The sequence below is a fragment of the Zea mays genome, chromosome 6 (assembly GCF_902167145.1).
Source record: "Zea mays cultivar B73 chromosome 6, Zm-B73-REFERENCE-NAM-5.0, whole genome shotgun sequence".
In the NCBI taxonomy this organism is placed as follows: domain Eukaryota; kingdom Viridiplantae; phylum Streptophyta; class Magnoliopsida; order Poales; family Poaceae; genus Zea; species Zea mays.
In genome coordinates, this window is record NC_050101.1 from 131,052,023 (window position 1) to 131,075,627 (window position 23,605).

Genomic DNA, 23,605 nt, shown 5'->3' on the forward strand with positions numbered 1-23,605 from the left:
GTCTGGTCGTTCCCTCATGCGAACTGGCCGTAGCCCGGGTGCACGGTCGGGGCCCAAGCTCTCGGGCTGGTATGTTGACGCTGTCAACGATTTGGCCGGAGCCGGTTTTCGCGAGAGCAGCCCCCGAGCCTCTGCACAGGGCGAGAGGACGATCAGGGACAGACTCGACTTCTTACATACGCCCCTACGTCGCCTTTCCGCAAGGAGGAGGGGGGGAGTGCGCCATGTTACCCTCGATGGGCACCGAACATGGTGTCTCCGGTGAGCTGCAGGCGGGTAATCCGAGTGGACGTCCGTGCCCCGTTCGTTGGGGGTCGGCTAGGGGCCCAGAGGCACGCCCAAAAGTACCTGCGGGTGATTTGCCGGACCCGGTCCCCTGGCGACGGGGTCCGAGGGCTCGATGCCTCCCTCCGATGGGATTCCGTTACAAGATCGTTCCCGCTGGTCTCGGAAATGTCCTAGGGTACCTCGGGAGCGCAGCCCGAGCCTCGGTTATGTATCGAACGTACCCCTGGTCATCCCTCGCTCGGTGTCTGAGGCGACTGTGAACCCTTCGGGGGCCAGCCTTCGAACCCCTGATCAGTAATGGGCGCGGAGCCCGAGTAGCCTGAGGCGGCCATGGAGCCCTTCGGGGGGTCGGCCTTCGAACCCCTGACCAGTAGTGGGTGTCGGGCCCACGCGACCTGAGGCGACTGTTGAACCCTTGGGGGGCCAGCCTTCGAACCCCTGATCAGTAATGGGGGGCTCGGAGCCCGGTTCCTTCGCGGAGAAGGATCCCTTTCGGGGTGTCCCCCTTTCCCGGTCCCTGTTGCAAGAGATAGAGAAAGAGGAAAACGGAAAAGGATACGAAATCGGACGACGTGGCGTACCTTTTCTGACGCGGTTATTACGGCGAAGGTGAAGCGTCGCGCGCTCCTCCCTTCAGGGGCGCCGCGTGTTCCGCCGCGGAGTTAATGCGACGGGGCGAGTGGTTGGCGGGGCGGCCGTTGCACGCGTGCGATCCGTTCGAGGAACGGGTCACGGGTGCACCGTCTTCACGCCGTGAGAGGAGGCTCTCTTGCTGTCTCAGGATGGGACGTGAGCCTGGCTGACAACGTGACCGCTGCGCCCGCCCGCCTGCCACCGCCATTACTGCCGGCCCACTTTCGGTCGCTTTGACCGACGCGCCAGTCTGGCGCTGTTGGGTCGCCTCGAGTCGTGGCATAGGCTTCGCAACCGAAGAGGCGCGATGGTGGCACAAGTGGCGGTGCGGTTGCTTGCATGCAGCAACTGGCGCGCCGGTTGCTCGACGCGTGGGCCTGGGTTCCCAAGCTGGCGTGTCAGAAGTCGGAGAAGCGCGTCCATCTGGCGCGGTTGCATGCCGCCTGCATGGCTGCCCGCCCCTTCTGCCCGTTGGTCTGGGCGAAAATGGGGGGTCGCCTGTAACCGCTGGACGGTCGTGCGCACCACGCGCGGCGGTTTGGCTTCTTCTGCCCTGAGCCGGTTTGCATGACATGCGGGACCCAGCCCCCGAGTCGCAGGGGAGGGCCTTGGAGCGTGCTGGAGAAGTCTCAGCCTGCGGCGCCTGGGGGCGCACGTAGGGAGAGTTGCCTTTAAAAGGAGGGAGACTCCTTTCGTAAGGCAACCATGTCTTCTTCCTCCCTTAAGCGTCGTGTCTTCCCATCTTCCAAGCCCCCGGATGGGGGGTATCCGCCGCCTTTCCGCCTCCTCGTTGGAGGAACGCAACTCCATGGGAGTTGGTACCTCTCAGCCATCGTTCGGCTTCAAGGATTTTCATCAGCCGGCCCGGCCGTACCCCCATGCCGACGATCACCCAGGACGGTGACCGCCGGTTTCTGGGTGGGGAAGAGCGAGCCAGGCTGCGATCTTGGTCCCACCCTCAGCTTCAAGGATGTTCATCATCCCCGCTGGGGCGGGAGCCACGCTGAGCCGGTGCTCTACCTTCCGCGCGGGTCCGCGGGTCGCCCTTTCCCGCGGCGTTTGGGGGTGGAGGCGCTCGCTGGCCCTGCGGACGGCGCGGACTTCGATAACGTGGGGCTGAACGACGGCGGGCGTCGTCACCTCCAGCGTATCGGAGTCGTCGGCCGGGCTTCCGGCGGCCCCTCCTGTCGGAGGGTGGCCGCCGCATCGTGTGCACGGGAGGACCACCCAGGATTCCGTGCGCCGTTAGGGCGGCGTTCGTGTTCTGGGGTGGTCCTGCTTTTGTACTGGGACGGCGCCCTTGCGCAGAGGCCGGCGCCCCACTCGTCTGGGAGGATTTGAGTGGGGATCTGCCGGGGGGCTGGTGTCCCCTGCCATCGGCGCCGATGCGGGGGCGGCTCGAGAAGTCCTCGTCACCGACGGGATCACTGCCACCACCCGCGCCCCGTGCCACCGCGCCGGCGTGCTTGTCCTCGCCCCTCGAGCGTCGGCGGGGGCGAGGGCAAGATCGCAGCAGCGCCGACCCACTGTCGCCGTAGTCAGGACGGGCAGCGGCGAGCCGGCCATCGGTCTTCTGTGGCTCCGCAGGCCTTCCCCATAGAGTGGGGTCGTTCGTACCTGCGGAGGGGGGAACCGTAGTTCCGTTGGTAGTGGCATCTCGTATGCCAGTGTTCTTCGTTCATTGCGGCTGTCGAGGCCTGAACGTGTATGTAATTTTGGCACGGAGCCGTGTTTTTTCCTCATTCTCGAGCACTAAGTCTCACCTGTTGATTATCTGAACCGCTTTACCAAGCATGAGTTGCCCCGTGCCAAGGTGACGGGTGAGGTATCCGTATCCCGGAGGCGTAGGAATCCCTCGGCCCGTTCGGCCTTGTTGTTTGGGGCTCCTCTAGCTTAGTTGAAGAGACCCCTCGGCTGCCCTTCGGTGGACCGAGGTCAGGGGTAGTGATACCAGTATGAACAGAGGCGGAGTTGGCTCGAGAATGGGAACCTGGTTGGCCGGAGCCTAGCCACGTTGTCCGTCAGCGGAGCCGACGCCAAAGTCGATCAGCCGAGGCCTCGGGTCGGGCTGGCGCCCTTGGAAGCCGGTTGACCGAGGCCCCAGGGGTAACCGGTTGAGCCGCCTGCTCGGGCCGGATTCCCGGAGGAGTCCCTGGACCGCGGCGCTGCCCGAGGCTGGGTCGGGCTTTGCTGAAGACGTCGTCGATGCCGAGGGTGCTACGGCTTCCTTCGGCGTGAAGACTCGAGCCTGCAGGACCCGATCATCTTGTAGCGTGTGCTTTCTGCGGCCGCCGAGGCCAGAAGAACACACCCTCGCTGCGCTTGCGAAGCTGCGTCTTTTTTCCTCCTGTCTCGAGCATCTGGACTCTGTCGGTAACAGGGATGTTTGTGTGAGCGAGAGTTGCTTTTCGCAGAAGGGACGAGTGAGGTATCCGTATCCCAGAGGCGTGGGAGTCCCTCGGCTCGGTCGGCCTTGCCGCTTATGCGTACTTTCACCCGTCCATGAGGCCCTGTCCCCGACTTAGTCGAGAGAGCTTGAAGGACTGCTTCGGCAGGAGAGCTTCCGAACGTGATGACTCGTTCGGTCCACGGAGTCGCTTTATCCGAGCGCAAGTTACTTATCGCAGAAAGGGACGAGTGAGGTATCCGTATCCCGGAGGCGTAGGAGTCCCTCGGCTCGGTCAGCCTTGGCTGCTTACGTGTACCTCGTCGTTTCCAGGATCCGCTTTCCGAAGTAGTCAAGAAGCACGAAAGAAATCCTGCTAAAAAGAGATCCTTTTTCGAGGAAAAATTTGACGCAGAGGGGGTCTCCCCCCTTTTAGCCCCCGAGGGAGGGTCGGGCTTTGCCGAGGCTAGGCCGACCCTTCCTTGACGACTAAACTTTGCGTAGGTGCGAGGTATATGAACAACTTGAAAACATCTTAAGGGTAGAAGCGACGTAGCTGTTTAATGTTCCAAGTGTTGCCGTAGATCTCGCCTTGATTATTGGCCAGCTTGTATGTTCCGGGCTTCAGAACTTTGGCGATGACGAATGGCCCTTCCCAGGGGGGCGTGAGCTTGTGCCTCCCTCGAGCGTCTTGTCGCAGCCGAAGCACCAGGTCGCCCACCTGGAGTTCTCGGGACCGGACCCCTCGGGCGTGGTAGCGTCGCAGGGACTGTTGGTACCGCGCCGAGTGTAGCAAGGCCCTGTCCCGAGCTTCCTCCAGCTGGTCCAGCGATTCCTCTCGGCTAGCTTGGTTGCTTTGTTCGTTGTAGGCCCTCGCCCTCGGGGAGCCGTATTCCAGGTCAGTGGGCAAGATAGCTTCAGCCCCGTAGACCAGGAAAACGGCGTGAAGCCCGTGGCACGACTCGGCGTCGTCCTTAGGCTCCAGACCACCGAGGGGAGTTCCTTCATCCATCGCTTGCCGAACTTGTTGAGGTCGTTGTAGACCCGAGGCTTGAGCCCTTGTAGAATCATGCCATTGGCACGCTCTACTTGCCCATTCGACATGGGATGAGCCACGGCGGCCCAGTCCACCCGGATATGGTGATCCTCGCAAAAAATCCAAGAATTTTTTGCCGGTGAACTGGGTGCCGTTGTCGGTGATGATGGAGTTCGGGACCCCGAAGCGATGGATGATGTTGGTGACGAATGCCACCGCCTGTTCGGACCTGATGCTGTTCAGAGGTCGGACCTCGATCCACTTGGAGAATTTGTCGATGGCGACCAGCAGGTGCGTGTAGCCCCCGGGCGCCTTCTGCAAGGGACCGACGAGGTCCAGACCCCATACAGCGAAGGGCCAGGTGATGGGTATTGTCTGCAGAGCCTGAGCGGGCAGGTGTGTCCGCTTCGCATAGAGTTGGCACCCTTCGTAGGTGCGGACAATCCTAGTGGCGTCAGCCACCGCCGTTGGCCAGTAGAAGCCTTGCCGGAAAGCATTTCCGACAAGGGCTCGGGGTGCCGCGTGGTGGCCGCAAGCCCCCGAGTGTACTTCTTGCAGCAGTTCCCGACCTTCGGCGATGGAGACGCATCGCTGGAGGATGCCCGAGGGGCTGCGATGGTAGAGCTCCTCTTCGTCGCCCAGCAAGACGAATGACTTGGCGCGCCGCGCTACCCGCCGAGCCTCGACCTGGTCGAGGGGTAGCTCTCCTCGACGGAGATATTGTAGGTACGGGGCCTGCCAATCTTGGTCTGGCGTGGCCCCACTCTGCCCTTCCTCGACGTTCAGTGCCCCGCCCTCGGGGTCCGAGGGTACCTCGGGCTGGGCCGAGGGTGCCTCGGGCTGAGCCGAGGGTACCTCGGGCTGAGCCGAGGGTTCCTCGGGCTCGGGCGCGTCGTCGAGCTTGACGGAGGGTTGATGCAGATCCCGGGAGAAGACGTCCGGGGGGACTGTCGTTCGCCCCGAGGCTATCTTAGCCAGCTCGTCTGCGGTTTCGTTGTAGCGCCGAGCGATGTGGTTGAGCTCGAGCCCGAAGAACTTGTCTTCCAGGCGCCGAACCTCGTCGCAGTAGGCCTCCATCTTCGGGTCGCGGCAGTGGGAGTTCTTCATGACTTGGTCGATGACGAGCTGCGAATCACCGCGAGCGTCGAGGCGTCTGACCCCTAGCTCGATGGCGATCCGCAATCCGTTGACCAAAGCTTCGTACTCGGCCACATTGTTGGACGCCGGGAAGTGGAGGCGCAGCACGTAGCGCAAGTGCTTTCCGAGGGGCGAGATGAAGAGCAGGCCCGCGCCGGCCCCCGTCTTCATCAGCGACCCGTCGAAAAACATGGTCCAGAGCTCCGGTTGGATCGGAGTCGTTGGCAGTTGGGTGTCGACCCATTCGGCCACGAAATCTGCCAACACTTGGGACTTGACGGCCTTCCGAGGGGCGAACGAGATCGTTTCGCCCATGATCTCCACCGCCCACTTTGCGATCCTTCCCGAGGCCTCTCGGCACTGGATGATCTCCCCCAGGGGGAAGGATGACACCACAGTTACCGGATGGGACTCGAAGTAGTGTCGCAGCTTCCGCCTTGTCAGGATCACAGCATACAGTAGCTTTTGAACTTGTGGGTAGCGGATCTTAGTCTTGGACAGCACTTCGCTGATGAAGTAGACCGGCCTCTGAACGGGCAATGTATGCCCTTCCTCCTGCCTTTCGACCACAATCGCGGCGCTGACCACCTGAGTGGTCGCGGCGACGTAGACCAAGAGGGCTTCTCCGTCCGCCGGCGGCACCAAGACAGGCGGCTTTGTAAGGAGCGCCTTCAGGTTGCCGAGGGCTTCTTCGGCCTCGGGGGTCCAAGCGAAACATTCGGCCTTCCTTAAGAGGCGGTACAGAGGCAGACCTCTTTCGCCGAGGCGTGAGATGAAGCGGCTCAGGGCCGCGAGGCATCCCATGACCCTCTGTACCCCTTTTAAGTCCTTGATGGGTCCCATGCTGGTGATGGCCGCAATCTTCTCCGGGTTGGCTTCGATGCCTCGCTCGGAGACGATGAACCCTAGGAGCATGCCTCGGGGCACCCCGAAGACACACTTCTCAGGGTTAAGCTTGACTCCTTTCGCCTTGAGACACCGGAATGTCACTTCAAGGTCGGAGAGGAGGTCGGAAGCCTTCCGTGTCTTGACTACGATGTCATCGACGTAGGCCTCGACTGTGCGACCGATGTGTTCGCCGAACACATGGTTCATGCACCGCTGGTACGTCGCGCCTGCATTCCTCAAGCCGAACGGCATGGTGACATAGCAGTACATGCCGAACAGCGTGATGAAAGAAGTCGCGAGCTGGTCGGACTCTTTCATCCGGATCTGGTGATACCCTGAGTAGGCATCGAGGAAGGACAGGGTTTCGCACCCAGCAGTGGAATCCATGATTTGGTCGATGCGAGGCAGAGGGTAGGGAACCTTCGGACATGCTTTATTGAGACCAGTGTAGTCTACACACATCCGCCATTTCCCCCCTTTCTTCCTCACAAGCACAGGGTTGGCAAGCCATTCGGGATGGAATACCTCTTTGATGAACCCTGCCGCCATTAGCTTGTGGATCTCTTCGCCGATCGCTCTGCGCTTCTCCTTGTCGAATCGGCGCAGGGGCTGCCTGACGGGTCGGGCTCCGGCCCGAATATCCAGCGAGTGCTCGGCGACATCCCTCGGTATGCCGGGCATGTCCGAGGGACTCCACGCAAAGACGTCGGCGTTTGCGCGGAGAAAGTCAACGAGCACTGCTTCCTATTTGGGGTCGAGCCCGGAACCGATCCGGATCTGCTTGGTGGTGTCGCCACTGGGGTCGAGGGGGACGGCCTTGACCGTCTCCGCTGGCTCGAAGTTGCCGGCATGGCGCTTCACGTCTGGAACCTCCCTGGAGAGGTTCTCCAGGTCGGCGATGAGGGCCTCGGACTCGGCGAGGGCCTCGGCGTACTCCACGCACTCCACGTCGCATTCGAACGCGTGTTTGTACGTGGGGCCGACGGTGATGACCCCGTTGGGGCCCGGCATCTTGAGCTTCAGGTAGGTGTAGTTGGGGACGGCCATGAACTTCGCGTAGCATGGCCTCCCTAGCACGGCGTGGTAGGTTCCTCGGAACCCGACCACTTCGAACGTCAGGGTCTCCCTTCGGAAGTTGGAGGGCGTCCCGAAGCAGACTGGGAGGTCGAGTCGCCCGAGGGGCTGGACGCGCTTCCCAGGGACGATCCCGTGGAAGGGCGCAGCGTCTGCTCGGACGGAGGACGGATCGACGCGCAGGAGCTTGAGGGTCTCGGCGTAGATGATGTTGAGGCAGCTGCCCCCGTCCATCAGGACCTTGGTGAGCCTGACATCGCCGACAACGGGGTCGACGACGAGCGGGTATTTCCCCGGGCTCGGCACATGGTCGGGGTGGTCGGCCCGGTCGAAAGTGATGGGCTTGTCGGACCAGTCTAGGTAGACTGGCGCCGCCACCTTCACTGAGCAGACCTCCCGGCGCTCTTGCTTGCGGTGCCGAGCCGAGGTATTCGCCGCATGCCCTCCATAGATCATGAAGCAGTCACGGACCTCGGGGAACTCCCCTGCTGGGTGATCTTCGTTCTTGTCGTCGTCGCGGGCCCTGCCACCCTCGGCGGGTGGCCCGGCCCTGTGGAAATGACGCCGAAGCATAACGCACTCCTCGAGGGTGTGCTTGACGGGCCCCTGATGGTAGGGGCACGGCTCCTTGAGCATCTTGTCGAAGAGGTTTGCACCTCCGGGGGGCTTCCGAGGGTTCTTATACTCGGCGGCGGCGACAAGGTCCGCGTCGGCGGCGTCGCGTTTCGATTGCGACTTCTTCTTGCCTTTCTTCTTGGCGCCGCGCGGAGCAGACGCCTCGGGAGCCTCTTCCGATGGGCGGCCCTGGGGCTGCTTGTCCTTTCGGAAGATAGCCTCGACCGCCTCCTGGCCAGAGGCGAACTTGGTGGCGATGTCCATCAGCTCGCTCGCCCTGGTGGGGGTTTTGCGACCCAGCTTGCTCACCAGGTCGCGGCAAGTGGTGCCGGCGAGGAACGCGCCGATGACATCCGAGTCGGTGATGTTGGGCAGCTCGGTGCGCTGCTTCGAGAATCGCCGGATGTAGTCCCGGAGCGACTCCCCCGGCTGTTGCCGGCAGCTTCGAAGGTCCCAGGAATTCCCGGGGCGCACGTATGTGCCCTGGAAATTGCCAGCGAAGGCTTGGACCAAGTCGTCCCAGTTGGAAATCTGCCCCGGAGGCAGGTGCTCCAACCAGGCGCGAGCAGTGTCGGAGAGGAACAGGGGGAGGTTGCGGATGATGAGGTTGTCGTCGTCCGTTCCACCCAGTTGGCAGGCAAGGCGGTAGTCCGCGAGCCACAGTTCCGGTCTCGTTTCCCCCGAGTACTTCGTGATAGTAGTCGGGGGTCGGAACCGGGTCGGGAATGGCGCCCGTCGGATGGCCCGACTGAAGGCCTGCGGACCGGGTGGTTCGGGCGAGGGACTCCGATCCTCCCCGCTGTCGTAGCGCCCCCCACGCCTGGGGTGGTAGCCTCGGCGCACCCTTTCGTCGAGGTGAGCCCGACGGTCGCGTCGATGGTGCTCGTTGCCGAGGTGGCCCGGGGCCGCAGGCGCGGTGTTGCGCGTGCGCCCGGTGTAGACCGAGGCTTCCCGCATGAATCGGGAAGTCGCGGCATGAGGTTCCGAGGGATATCCTTGCCTCCGGGATGCAGTGCTCTCGGCCCGCCGGGCCGCAGCGCCTTCTAGGAGATTCTTGAGTTCTCCCTGGATTCGCCGACCCTCGGTGGTTGACGGCTCCGGCATCGCGCGGATGAGCATTGCTGCGGTTGCCAGGTTCTGACCGACCCCGCTGGATGTGGGCGGCGGCCTGATCCTGACATCGTTGGCGACGCGGTGCTGGAGACCTTGGGGCAGATGACGTATTTCTCCGGCCAGGGGTTGGCCCACCCATGCCTGTCCGACGTCCCGACGGATCGGCTCAAGCGCTCCTGTTCCCTCGTTGAGCCCGGCCTGCGCCTCGCGGACTTGCTCGAGTTGTGGGTCGTAACCCCCCGCCGGAGCGGGGACCACAGCTAGCTCCCGTGGGATGTCGGCGCGAGGCACCGGCCTAGGGAGATCACCCTCTTCCGGCATGCCAAGATGGTTGCCTTCGGTGGGATCCCCTAGCTCGATGTGGAAACATTCGCGGCTTGGGCCGCAGCTCTCGTCGCCAAGGCTGCGGCTTCCATCGGAACAGTCGGATAGGCAGTAGTCACATGCGGTCATGAAGTCCCGCACGGCACTGGGGTTGCCAAGTCCGGAGAAATCCCAACCGATGCTGGGATCGTCATCTTCCTCGGACCCAGAGGGCCCGTAGGTCGAGACGTCCGTCAGTCGGTCCCAAGGCGACCGCATACAGAACCTCAGTGGGGTTGCACTCGCCTCAATGAGAGCGCCCGCCAAAACGAGGTCGTTTGGCGGGTTGAGGCCGAGTCGAAATGACGCAAGATGGGAGTTAGTCGTTACCTTTTGGTCGACGAGGAGCGACGTAGTCACATCGGGGACTGGTTGCGCCGTCATCTCTGGTTCGAGGGCGACGTCCTGCAGGCTTTCCGCGAGCGCGCCGGCGTCGTCTTCTTGCTCAAGGTCAGCGTGCCGCGGGGGGACGGCGCTTGCCTCCGTCTCGAACGCGAGGTCGACGTTCGGCGTGCCTTCCGTCAGGGCGTCGGGGGCGTCGATTCGCTCGACGGCCGACAAAGCGCGGCCTCCCGCCTGGCCTTGACGGCTCCGCCTCCTCCTCCGTTGGCGGGGGAGAGAACGGAGCGAGCCCGAATGTTGCTCTTCCACCACGCGGGGAAGGTGTCGTCGATTCCGCCGCCGGCGGGCGGGTTGTCGGCCGCCATTGTCGTAGTCGCGCGGCGGTGGAAGAAGTGTCATGTCGTAGCTGCCGTCGAAGGACATGAACTCGAGAGTCCCGAAATGAAGCACCGTCCCGGGCCGGAGAGGTTGCTGGAGACTGCCCATCTGGAGCTTGACGGGGAGCTGTTCGTCAGCACGCAGCAGGCCCCTACCTGGCGCGCCAACTGTCGGCGTTTCGAGACAGGGGGGTCCCTAAGCCGACGAGTGAGTGTGCTGCGTGCCCCAGCCCAGATGGGTCGAGCGCGTGGGCGAGCGCGAAGGGGGGAGAGGCGAGGTGGCCGGAGTCGAGCGTGAGAGAGGTGGAAGTCCCGCGGCCTTCGTGTTCGTCCCGCGCCCAGGTCGGGTGCGCTTGCAGTAGGGGGGTTACAAGCGTCCACGCGGGTGAGGGAAGCGAGTGGCCCCAAGAGAGCGCATGTCCCGTCCTCGGTCCCGCGCGGCCAACCTCCTCTGAGAAGGCCCTGGCCCTCCCTTTTATAGTCGTAAGGAGAGGATCCAGGTGTACAATGGGGATGTAGTAGAGTGCTACGTGTCTAGCGGAGGGAAAGCTAGCGCCCTAGGTACATGCCAATGTGGCAGCCGGAGAGATCTGGGCATCCTGCTGGCGTGATGTCGTGGCCGTCGGAGGTGCGGCGGAGCCTGATGGAGGGACAGCTGTTGGAGCGGTCGAGTCCCTGCTGACGTCGTCCTGCTTCCGTAAGAGAGCTGGGGGCCGCCGTCGTCATAGAGCTTGTGGAGCGCCATCATTGCCCCTCTGGCGGAGCTGGCCGGATGAGACGCCGGTCTTGTTCTCCGTGACCCGAGTCGGTTCGGGGTGGGATGATGATGGCGCCTCCTATCGACGTGGCGGTCTGTGCCCTAAGCAGGGCGACGTGGGGGTTCCTCCGAAGCCGAGGTTGAGTCTGCCTTCTGTTGTCGTGGCCGAGCCCGAGCCAAGGGGTCGGGCGAGGCGGAAGTCGTTCGGCCGAGGCCAGGGCGGAGTCCGAGCCCTGGGGTCGGGCGAGGCGGAGTTTTGTCGTCTTCCGGGTCTTAGCCCGAGTCCGAGCCCTGGGTCGGGCGGAGCGGAGTTCGCCGTCTTCCGGGTCTTAGCCCGAGTCCGAGCCCTGGGGTCGGGCGGAGCGGAGTTCACCGTCTTCCGGGTCTTAGCCCGAGTCCGAGCCCTGGGGTCGGGTGGAGCGGAGTTCACCGTCTTCCGGGTCTTAGCCCGAGTCCGAGCCCTGGGGTCGGGCGGAGCGGAGTTCGCCGTCTTCCGGGTCTTAGCCCGAGTCCGAGCCCTGGGGTCGGGCGAGGCGGAGTTTTGTCGTCTTCCGGGTCTTAGCCCGAGTCCGAGCCCTGGGTCGGGCGGAGCGGAGTTCGCCGTCTTCCGGGTCTTAGCCCGAGTCCGAGCCCTGGGGTCGGGCGGAGCGGAGTTCACCGTCTTCCGGGTCTTAGCCCGAGTCCGAGCCCTGGGGTCGGGCGGAGCGGAGTTCACCGTCTTCCGGGTCTTAGCCCGAGTCCGAGCCCTGGGGTCGGGCGGAGCGGAGTTCGCCGTCTTCCGGGTCTTAGCCCGAGTCCGAGCCCTGGGGTCGGGCGGAGCGGAGTTCGCCGTCTTCCGGGTCTTAGCCCGAGTCCGAGCCCTGGGGTCGGGCGGAGCGGAGTTCACCGTCTTCCGGGTCTTAGCCCGAGTCCGAGCCCTGGGGTCGGGCGGAGCGGAGTTCGCTGTGGCGCCTTTGGCAAGGCCTGACTGCCTGTCAGACTCATTCTGTCGAGTGGCACTGCAGTCGGAGTGGCGCAGGCGGCGCTGTCCTTCTGTCAGTCTGGCCAGTGGAGCGGTGGAGTGACGGCGGTCACTTCGGCTCTGCCGGGGGCGCGTGTCAGGATAGAGGTGTCAGGCCCCCTTTGCGTTAAATGCCCCTGCAATTTGGTCAGTCGGTGTGGCGATTTAGCCAAGGTTGCTTCTGAGCGAAGCCAAGGCCTCGGGCGAGCCGGTGATGTGTCCGCCATAAAAGGGGGGCCTCGGGCGAGACGGAAGTCTCTCGAGGTCGGCTGCCTTTGGCCGAGGCTAGGCTCGGGTGAAGCGTGATCGAGTCACTCGTGTGGACTGACCCCTGACTTAATCGTACCCATCAGGCCTTTGCAGCTTTATGCTGATGGGGGTTACCAGCTGAGAATTAGGCGTCTTGAGGGTACCCCTAATTATGGTCCCCGACAAAACTAGTGTATTTTATGAATTTAATTATATTTTGATGATTTTATGCAGAAAGTAATTAATAATGCACAAATAGCCTCGTAAATTCATGAAATTATACGAAGATACAACATATGACCACATATAGTCATAAAAAATAATGACACCATAAAATCCACAAGATGTCAATGTTTCTTCTATTTTATTACCACTTATTGTGTGAGTTATATATGAAATCACTCTAAGTATCCAAGTTTCAACATAATTAATACTTCACTGTACCATTTTTATGTGGCAACTTGAGGTTATCTTCTTATAAAATGTTTATTAGTCTTTATAATTTATTTGCAATTTTGTGGTCGAACAAGGATATTTTATGATAAGCAATTAATACATTATCCGACAAGTATTCGATATTCAACCAAATAATATTCGTATCCGTCACTTATCCACCCGAATAAATATCCGGTCCCTTTATTCGTATCTGTCCCGTTTCTAACTATCTGTATCTGATGCCAAATCTGTTTTAAATACATTAGGGTAAGATACAGGATGAGGTACTATCCGTCCGTGTCCGCCTAATTTCACCACTATTTAATTTAGACTATAAAAGATTTATTCTCCTTTCATCCATTTGTAACCGAACAATTTCTATCCGGCCTGGAATACGGATGAATCCAACCATTGGTATGGACGCCGGTGGGAAGTATGGGAGTGGTTGGCTGGACTTGACCTAGGATCCTTGCCAGACTTGATCGAGTTGGAACCAAGCTCATTCGAACCACTTTGTCATGGTTAGTTTTACTTTTCTTTACTGAACCATGCTGGGAAGAGATCAGGTTTGGTTGGCTGCATATAGAATAAAAAATAAAATAAAGTAAAATTTATGTAACAAGTGTAGTCTAGTTTTGTCGATAAAAATGTCATGACCACGGTGATGGAATCAGTTTATTAGTTTGATATATATAAATTAAGAGATATAACATAAAATCTAAAAAAACACATCTCAATTCTCGTGCCCACGTCAGTCCAACTTGATTTGGGAGGGAAGGGAAGGGAAGGTCATCTCCCACGTGCCTGTTGGGCCTAGCCGAGAGGTGCTTTGGGAACCAATTCGGTTTGGCCACGAAGACTGTCCAAGCAACCAAACAAGCGTTGACTGCATCTACCGGACCTGACCTCAAGTTGACGCAGCCGGTACCAATCATTCCATATATATCCCTACTCCCAAACTCACTGTCATTGCACTCACAGGATTATGTATACTTTTTTACAGTTCAACACAATACATCTAAATGTTAATCCATCACACACAACAGCACTTTACATCACTTTCGACGGTCAGACATATTTTCGATGCCCAGAGTTAGGCCACCGAAAATAAAAATTAATTTTTAAGAGTTTTAAGAGAAGTTCAGCATTAGAAAATAAGAAGGATGCGTTCTTGGTGGTAGGGCTTGAAGTCCCAAGTGGTCGACGGTAAAAAAAACTGTTGTAGAAAAGAATAAAGCCAATCACTTACAATCACAATAGTCTGCCTAAGAGGAGACATTTCCTATGTTCAATAAAGGTGGGTACCGACTGAATGGAATGCACCATTGTTTTGTTTTCCTTTTTTTAAACAAGCACTCTTTCTTTCTTTCTTGGTGGCGGAAACCGAAGTTTTCTATCATTCTGATAGTGCCTACCATATAGGATACAACATCCTTTCAAATGTGGCATTGGATCCAACGCCACTGTTTATGTCTACGTACACATCAGTCTAACATTCAGTGATACATACAAGGCCACAGCATATTGACGATTTGGCATATAGTACTGAAATACTCCTGCAACACTACAAATAGAGCAAGTGTTCAGAATCCTCAGCGTTAGGGCACCCAGCGACGATTTGCCTTTGTTCGTCGAGCCCTATGGGCATGGAGGTTGAGCTGCAGCCAGGAAACAACGGCCATGTGGCTGAGAGAAGCGTGGATCTGCAGGACGAACTACGGCGACAAGGAGACCAAGTGCCAAGCGGCGCTGACGAGGCAGAGCTGGTGTGGAAGCTGCGGAAGTACTTGATGCTGCTAGCAATCCTTTCTGCAACCATCACCTACCAGGCAGGGCTTGCTCCACCGGGCGGCCTCTGGCTAGACAATAACGACGACCAGCAGCACGGCCATCTTGCCAGCGACATCGTCCTGCAATCCACCTATCCGAAGCGGTACAAGGTATTCTTCTACTGCAACTCGACAGCGTTCATGGCGTCCCTGATCGTCCTGATGCTGCTCCTGGTAAGGAGGCTCAGCTGCCATGCAGTCTGGCTCCGCTCGCTGCACCTCGCCATGTTGCTCAACCTGCTCGGGCTCATGGGCGCCTACGCCGCAGGCAGCTGCAGGGAGATCAGAACGTCCCTGTACACCTGGGCGCTGCTCGCCGGTGTCTTCACGTACGTCGCGCTTCACGTCGTGTTCTTCCGCCACCTAGCGTCTCCATGGCTTCGACAAAAACTCATGGGCGTCCAGAGGTCCTGGAAGGACACTCTCGCACGCGTGTTCAGGAGCGTAACCGACGAGCCAGAGGGACGACGAAAAAGGGAAGAACCGGAGCAGATGCCAGATGCTTCTTGTGTCCAGGAAAAAGAGGCGGAAGAGCTGGAGCAGAAACGCGGCATGCTACTGGTCCTCGCCACATTGTCAACGACGGTGACGTACGCAGCGGGGCTGAACCCTCCAGGTGGGTTCTGGCCCGGCAGCGGCGCTCGCCATCTCGCCGGTGACCCGGCTCTCAGAGACCACTACCCCAGTCGCTTCAAGGCCTTCATGGCGTGCAACGACACAGCTTTTGCCGGGTCCCTTGTCATCCTCGTCATGCTCCTCAGCGACACGGCAACGGGTCGCGCTGTCAGGTCGAATGCGCTTCGCCTGTGTGTTCTTGTCAGCCTGTTTGGCCTCATGGCTGCCTATGCTGCAGGGAGCTGCAGGGAAGTCCATACCTCTATATATGTCTTCGCCCTCGTCGCTGCTGTCCTACTGTATCTCGTCATCCAGTGGGTCGCACCCATCCTACCCAGGCCACAGCTTGTCAGCGAGCGCATAGAATGGATCAAAGGAGAAAAGGATAAACTGACTCTGAAGCTGAAATCGTTCCTGAGCAGCACAACCAAGGAGCAGGAGCAGCCATTAGCTTTGGGTCAACAGCATCCATCGTCCAATCATGTCTTAGCAAGCACTGATCAGAATGATGTGAGAAAGCTGCGCACGTACCTTCTACTACTTGGGATCCTAGCAGCCACCGTTACATACCAAGCAGGGTTGAACCCCCCCGGCGGGTTTTGGCTAGACAATGAGGACGGGCATCGTGCTGGCAACCCCATCCTGGAGGCCACCAGTCCGAGGCGGTACAGCACGTTCTTCTACTGCAATTCCACCGCATTCGTGTCATCTGTGGTCATCATCGCCCTGCTCCAGAGCAGCTTGGTCGCTGCCGGTGCCATGAAACGGTACGCGCTGCAGACAGCCATGGTTTTCGATCTCTTCGGTATGATGGGGGCATACGCTGCTGGCAGCAGCCGGACCTTCTCCACGTCTTTGTACGTGATGATCTTGGTCTTCCTTGTCTTCTCTTACGTCATGGTCCACGTCCTGCTCTTAGTGTGCACACGACGACGAGGCTCTGGCGATGATGATGGACCAGCAGCTTTTCAGGAAGTAGACGGCGACGACCCTGAACTGAAACATCTGGAGAAGCGGCGCAAGTTTCTGGTGTTGCTTGCTGTTCTGGCAGCGTCGAGCACGTATCAGGCTGGCATAAACCCACCGGGTGGCTTCTGGCCCGACGACAGCGATGGGCACCGAGCAGGCTATCCGATGCTCAACGATGAGTTCCCACGCCGCTACGTGGTCTTCTTCTACCTAAACTCCACCGCTTTCATGTCGTCCTTGGCCGTGATCATGCTGCTCGTTAGCAAAAGGCTATGCCAAAGTGGGACCAACGGCTACTTGCTGCGTGGATGCATGCTACTGGATCTGCTCAGTCTCATGGGCGCCTTCGCGGCAGGAAGCTGCAGGAGAGTATCCACCTCAGTGTACGCCATCCTGGCTGTTGCTGTTGTTTTTGCCTACGTCATGGCTCAACTTCTGGTGCTGACCTTTGCAAAAGAGAAGGTTGGCTACTTCTTCGAGTGGGTGCTCCGTGCCACTCCTTTCAAGAGTCCGCATCCATCCAAGGACGGCAAGCGAAGCATCGTGGCCAGCCAGAAACCTGAGCATAAATGGCGAAAAGATCTTATTCTGATTGGGACCTTCGCGGCGAGCGTCACCTACCAGGCTGGGCTGCTCCCGCCAGGAGGGCTTTGGCCTGATGACCGGGACGGCCATTTCACCGGCGACCCGATCCTCCATGACGCCGATCCACGGCGATACAAGGCATTCTTCTACTGCAACGCCACCGCGTTCATGGCGTCGGTGGTCATAGTCATCCTGCTGCTCAACAGCACAATAAGCAAGTACAGGAGGTCTCTCCTCCCCATGAAAACGGCAATGGTGCTGGACCTGCTTGCTCTGCTTGGGGCTTACGCTGCTGGCAGCTGCAGGAAACTGAAGACTTCTGTATACGTCTTCGCGCTCGTCGTTGCTGTTTTCATGTACATTGTCGTTCACATCTTGCTGTCCTTCGATAAAATGGCACGGGTCATGAAGAGGACTGGAGAACAGTGGGTTCCATGTCTGAAGAAGATGTGGGCACTCATTGAAATTGAACCTCCAAACCATCAGCCATCTTCAGAGGAACCATGAGAGGCTGACCCTTGACCGTATGCTTGTATTGTGATTAAATGAATTGTTCAATTGATATGTACCTAAGTACCTTAGAATCAATATTTGTTTTCCCCACTTGTTTAAGGTTGAAGTGTTGTAATCTTTTTATGCACCTATAGATAAGATGCATTCATCCATGAGGGTTAGCTTCAAGTACTTCGTTCTTGGTTTTAACTTTCTCAGTATATTGGACGGCCGGAACTACTTATTTGTAGCTACCTCTAGCAGTCTTTCTCTTTATTCTGTAAATAGTGCAGTCTAAAGTGTATAATAGTACAAAATAGTGTTTTCTATGGTCATATACACGATCTACTGGCCACAACCTAAGGTGGGCAAGTTCCATTTGAAGAAAAGGAGAGCAGTTAGAGATGACAATGGAGTCCAAATTTTACACTATATAGTTTAATGATTAGATCGCATTAGGGTTAAGCTCTATTTCTATTCATTTTTGAACTATTATTTAGGAGTCTAAGAAATTGTGAAGAAATATTTAGATCACGATCCATTACCACCCCTTCAGGTCGGAACCCAGCTGACAGCTTTGTCCTTGTAAACTTTCATTCTAAATCTTTGCCCTTCGTTTCAGAAATTCATGGGGGTGCTTCAGACATGCCAAAGCTTTGCTGCTTGCTCCGTTGCCTGATTCATGCAGTTCAGTGATTCCGTGGACTGCTGCATAAGCTTTGAGTTGACCCTTTATTTGTCCTGCTTTGACATGCTTGTACATTTCCATTTTTGTCATCTCTTTCCGTGCCTATGGGTGCGTTCTTTCCTTTTATGAACAATTGTTGAACCCGAAGTCTTTAAGTGTGAGATTTCATAAACGCAATGTCATGAGCACACAATGCTCCACACTACAAAATAGAAACTAGAATCCAAACATGCACAATGTCAAATTCAACCAGGAACCATTTTCAGCCACCTTTCATCTATTTTCTGAGGAACAGAATCCACAAGGCAAGTAAACAAATAAAGCATGACAGGATATGGATTGGAACAGTAACCAAAGTTACCTAAAACTAGAATCAATGATAATTCCTACGTGCAATGAATGTGATCAACGATGAAAACAATTTTGACCACCATTGCCTAAAGAATAATAGAACTCCAAGCAAGAACTAAAGAAAGTGAAATTAAGTTTTCGGATGAACTGGTTGGTGAAGGAAACTCACTCCATAAGTATGCTCACCAAACCTCATTGCTTCCAATGGCAGGTTCTTAAACCTAGCAGGAGGACGGCACTCATTTTACACAGAATCCATAGGCTTTGTTTCTGGATTTTCTCCATCTACAATAGCCTTGGCCTTCTTCAAATGAGAATTTTGCCTTGAATTTAAGGAATTTCTCCTAGCGTTGGCGGCTGACTCTTTCATCCCCAGGTAAGTGTACACTGACATCCCTGCGAGGGCAATAACAGCTCCACAGAGGCTGGTGAATCCAGGATCAGATTTAAATACCAGATAACCAGAGAGCATTATAACAATCGTCTTGAACTGACCCAGCACAACATGTGCGAGAGCCGAGGTTGCCCTGCAGCATCCAAAACACATTGAAAAATTATGTTCAGATCCAGAAATTTGCAAAATTCGATAGCCACTGAAGAGAATGAATGACCAAATACTTTACACTGTCATTTCCAAAACCCAAAATATGTGAACTTTCAAGACCAAAAGGGTGTCACGGAGACAAATATTATGATTATTGTTTTTCTGATAAATAAAGGTTATCTTGTCAGTTGGATTCAAAAGGCCTTATCAGCATAAAGTTAACTAATATATTTCTATCTTCAAGTTTGGGCATAATAGCAATATTTCATCCACGGGGACATAGAAATATGGCATATAAAATAATGCCGCAAGTTAAAACAATTAAAAAGGCATGCTACTTGTCTGTCCAGTTTACAGATCCTATTATGTTCATGTATGCAATATCAAATTTGGTAACAGCAACGTTAAAATAATTAAGATTGTTTTTATAAGTTTGAAAAAGGAGCTTCTATGTGCTCATATCTCCTAGTTAATAAAGTGAATATGTCTGACATGCATAAGGGTGGTAATAGATCTCGTTCCAAATGCTTCTTCACAAAATGGTAGGGCCCTCAATAAATTTTAGTTTAAAAATGAATAGAAATAGGGCTCGATCCTAATCCCATCCGATCCTTAAATTTTATAGTGTAAAATTTAGAGCCCATTGTCACCCCTAGACATGTATAACCAGGATTTTCTAGACATTAGATATGCACAAATATCCACCATATGGAAGTTAAAATACACAAATATAAAAAATAGTGAAAACTTGCATTCAAATGTATCTCCATGTCCTTGTAAAAAAGAGAGAGAAATAAAGTGGAAAAGAAAAAGATATGTGATTCCATGAAATGCAAAGCCAATCATGTAACATCAATTTTTATGACTCACCCAAGTGCCAAGGCACCAGACCACTGAAGAAGGAAACCGAACAAAGCAGATATGATAATTGTGCTGCTGTTCTTGAAATCCCAACTGAAAGATAAAAGGCCTGGAGGATCCAACAATGGCATCAAAACAATAAAGAAAAATATGGTAATTGGGGTTGTCTTCCACATTAACCTGACCAGACAAACTGGAGGTTAGTATAAAACCTAAGGAAATACTTGCTGTCACAAAAGAGATGAAACACAGTAACAACTTACGCAAGAGCTGTCCAATTTCCACTCTGTTGTAAATTTGACCACAGGATTTTGTTTACAGCACTAGGAATAATCCAAGCTAGTGCTACACAAGCACCAAAGAAATTGAACTCCAAATCAGTAACGGTTGCAACGGCCACACCAAATGAGACAACAACCAGCGTGCTAACCTACATCCAGAAGATATATTTCTTGAATTCATTAATACTGCAGTTTGAAAATTCTTTGACAACAATTAGATCAAAAGAAGGATGGAGCAGTATATGAAGCATGATTTTATTAAGAAATTTACCTTTCGAAGGGAAACCTTTTTCTTGAAAAGAATAAATTCTGCTACCACTATGGTTGGAGTTACAGCTATCTTAGCCATCTGATAAAAACCTACACTGAAGACAAACAACACTGAGTATATTAAAAGATATACTCAATGAGAGAAAGGAAGGGCACTTTGTATCCGTCAAACAGGAAATGAATTTGTCACCTGTTATGCTTTAAGCTGATATTGGCAAGCCCAGTGGAGAAAGACATGACAGCACCTAAAGCAAATAATGAGGAGAAAGGAGTGGATTTGGAAGGAGAAGCAATTGGCAGCAAGTATAATGCCTTGAGAACAGACATTAAAGCAAAAGCGAAAAGGTAATGAATTAATGACAGTGCAACTGGGAAGTTAAATCCAACAGCACCCATCACCTACAAGGAAAGGCGTTTATAAAAGGAATGCAAATAGACAGACATAAAAAGTTTAAAATGATTGGAAAGTCAGCCAAACCATTTTGTTTGCCATGATAATCCCAACAGCAACCACAAAGTTGAATGTCAGTGCAACAATAGGGCCACAAAGCTTCTGCTGCTGGCGCCTGGCCCCTTCTGAAGTATGAAAGTCGTTGTACAGTGAGCCCCTCAGTTCCTCTAGTGCCCGACCTGGTAAGCATGAGTGAGAGTGTGAGACAAGACTTAATGCACCAGTACAATCAAACTAAGTGAAATCACCATCAATTTCATTTTTCATAAAATTTGCCTTTAAAATGATAAGGCTGCACTGCCTTGCACCCACCGGAAACAGTATCATCACACTTTGAGAAAGCAGCCTTAGCATGCAAGAGATGAACTGACCAGGAGGCCGGGAGAAGCAACAAACACTAGGATTTACAAAGACCAAACAAACAATGGGATTTACCAAAACCGAGCAATGCTGAGGACAAAAAATAGCAAGTGGACTCTATGATGAGGACATCACTCCTTCGGATGCACCCACTGATTCTTCAACTGATATGCAAGGTCCAATAACCCGAGCTCGAATACGACAATTAATTTAGAGGTGAGCTCATTGTTAAGCGATCCATTTTATAGTTTTGAGAATAGTTGCTATCTAATGATTTTATCTTGCTTAGGAATAATGGAGAGAGTCATGAAGTACTTGAAGAAAGGTGTGGAGGTGGGAAAGACTAGTGAGGACATTCAAAACTAACCGAAGCCTGAAGGCCTAGTCTAACTAGATTTCGAGCTTGCGTCGGCCTTCAGTACTAGTCTGCAGTGAAACAGATGCCTATGACGCATACGAACTCCATTTTCGACGATCCACATATGGATGTAAAGCTAATTTCATAAGCTAACTAATGACTTTGGTTTTAGTTATAAATCCTACTGGAGTCAATGGGAATCATCGAAACATGTCAGCATCTAAAATCTGTCAAGGTGCTACGTCACGTCTTTTGATCTGTTCAACCGTGTATCGTCTTAGAGCCCGTTAGAGAACACGTACATGGGGTGTGATGATCCTTATTAGAATATATAATTAGTAGCTACCGTCCATGTTAAGTCTTGGGTTTTGCTTTGGATCAATCTGTCATCGAACAGTCGTTGTCCTCGGTTGTGAAACTTCACTTTTGCGATCTTAATCATAGATCTGCGGCTGTCACTTTTATTGAGCTACGTACTTTCAAGTTCTTGCTTGTGTTATTCGTTTCGTAGGCAGCGATTAGCCATCTTGGTGAAATCAACCATATTAGTGGCATGGTCGATAACCAAGGAAGTCGTGGTGCTAAGAGAAGTCGTGATGCTAAGGTTGCATTGTTCAGGTCTTTTGATTTGAAGCTGGATCGGTGTGTCGCGTTCCACCAAAACAAGAGTTATCTTGAACCTAACGAAAGATATAAAACCCCAACCCCGTTACTTCATTCCAATTTCCATCTGCTTGTTCTCAGGTTGGCTTACAGTACACATCAACAAACGAAAAGCATCCAGCCAATCATAATGTTCTAACGTTAGCCTGAAAGATAAAACCACTGGAGGCAATCTCCAAACTAAAATTCCTGTGAGCAGGGGAAAGCCGGAAAGCTATGAACAATCCGAGTGACAATGTCGCCTACACCATGAAGCAACGGCTCAAATGAAGCATTGCATGCTCTCTCTTCCACGCACACGCGGACACGCCCCATTCCATTCCGCCCGAGCAGCAATCAAAAGCCAGTATCTTTATGACTACGGGAAAGAGGAGCAAGTGATACAGGATTACAGGAAACCACATCGGCGCAGAATCTCCAAGAACAACCTACTTCGTGTCAATACATGTCATAAGTGCCCCCTCATGGCAAGCACGACAACAAGAAATTAGTAGGGGACCGAGGGGCGGGGAGTCTTAGTCCTGACCTGCCTCACCGGCGTCGCTGTCCTTGCGCTTGATGAAGCGCCGGCCGCCGCCGGGGAGAATGGAATCCCAAATGCCCATTGCCGCCGGCGCATCAGCCGGATCCCCACGCTATCCGTCTCTTCTTCCGCCGCCGGTGCAGCAGAACGGCGGTTCCTGGGCCCGGCCGTGGGCGCAGGCCGGGTACTTGGAGCTCAAGCTCTTGGGAATTGTGATACAGATGGGCTGAGCAGACGAGTTGGCGACGGCCGACGGGTCGGCCGGTCAGGATCAGCAGATGGGAATGGCCAATGGGATATATGTGGTGGTTTTATGTCAATGCCAGGGTTCTATGACTCTATCTTTTGCTTATTTTGCGCAACATTCCCTGTTCTACTGAAAATGTGCCCTAAACTTATTACAGTTCCTTCACGCCGTCTCCAATAGTATCTTCTATCTTAACTTCTATCTCAAACTCGACTCTCATTTTCAGTGTAATTTACAGTGTTTTACACCATCCGTTGGAGTCTGATATATTAACGAAGAGTATATATTCCTGTTTTTTTAAGGCTAGTAGTTTAAGAATACCAAGTAATTCAAAATAGAGATAATTAATACTTAATTACTCCCTTGGTCCATAAAAATAGATATCTAATTATTTTCTCAATGAAAATGTAACTAAAAACTTAATACCGATCGAATTAGTTAAAATTTAACTAAATCTTTACTACTATTAAGGTTGTAAGGGGTAGGCTGCCTCCCCTGGTTCTGCCTTCGGTGAATCTGCATCGTCCGCTCGCTTCGCTAAATCTAGACCGTCCATCCGCGCAAGCCCACGTTCGTTCCCCCACCTCCCCCTCCCCCACCCCCACTCCGCGTGAGCCGCCGCCTCCCACCTCCAGTCCGCCGCTCTCCCGCGGATCGTGCTCCGCCCCGTCCACCTGCCGCTTCTGGTAAACGCCTCCGGCCTCCCTGGCACAAACCCTAGCCCTCAATCACGCCGAGCTCGACGGAACCAGCCCAACCCGAGCCCATTTCTGCTCGGGTCCCGGCCGATCCGACGGCTCCTCATCAGCACAACCCGGGGCCGGG

The 23,605-nt window shown here is 54.7% G+C and overlaps 2 protein-coding genes across 2 annotated transcripts; one reads left to right on the forward strand and one right to left on the reverse strand.

Annotated features, from left to right (window-relative positions):
- The first annotated feature begins 13,689 nt into the window (after nucleotides 1-13,689).
- LOC103629994 (Embryogenesis transmembrane protein-like) lies at nucleotides 13,690-17,356 on the forward strand. The gene has a single exon (XM_008651088.2). It carries the CDS (start codon nucleotides 14,334-14,336, stop codon nucleotides 17,196-17,198), a length of 2,865 nt encoding a protein of 954 aa, XP_008649310.1. The 5' UTR covers nucleotides 13,690-14,333; the 3' UTR covers nucleotides 17,199-17,356.
- A 774-nt stretch (nucleotides 17,357-18,130) lies between these two features.
- On the reverse strand, nucleotides 18,131-22,803 carry LOC100277522 (Nucleotide/sugar transporter family protein). The gene is made up of 7 exons (NM_001407273.1): nucleotides 22,537-22,803; nucleotides 20,657-20,808; nucleotides 20,369-20,577; nucleotides 20,180-20,273; nucleotides 19,891-20,057; nucleotides 19,637-19,807; nucleotides 18,131-18,749 (listed from the first exon to the last, which is right to left on the reverse strand). Exons 1-7 carry the CDS (start codon nucleotides 22,613-22,615, stop codon nucleotides 18,467-18,469), a joined length of 1,155 nt encoding a protein of 384 aa, NP_001394202.1. The 5' UTR covers nucleotides 22,616-22,803; the 3' UTR covers nucleotides 18,131-18,466.
- Nucleotides 22,804-23,605: the final 802 nt, after the last annotated feature.

Coding starts and splice junctions, on each gene's coding strand:
- LOC103629994 (XM_008651088.2), top strand. CDS start 14,334: ATGGGCATGGAGGTTGAGCTGCAGCCAGGAAACAACGGCCATGTGGCT.
- LOC100277522 (NM_001407273.1), bottom strand. CDS start 22,615: ATGGGCATTTGGGATTCCATTCTCCCCGGCGGCGGCCGGCGCTTCATC. Junction 19,808..19,890: donor GGAAATTGGACAGCTCTTGC/GTAAGTTGTTAC, acceptor TTGTCTGGTCAG/GTTAATGTGGAAGACAACCC. Junction 18,750..19,636: donor TCTGGTGCCTTGGCACTTGG/GTGAGTCATAAA, acceptor TGGATGCTGCAG/GGCAACCTCGGCTCTCGCAC.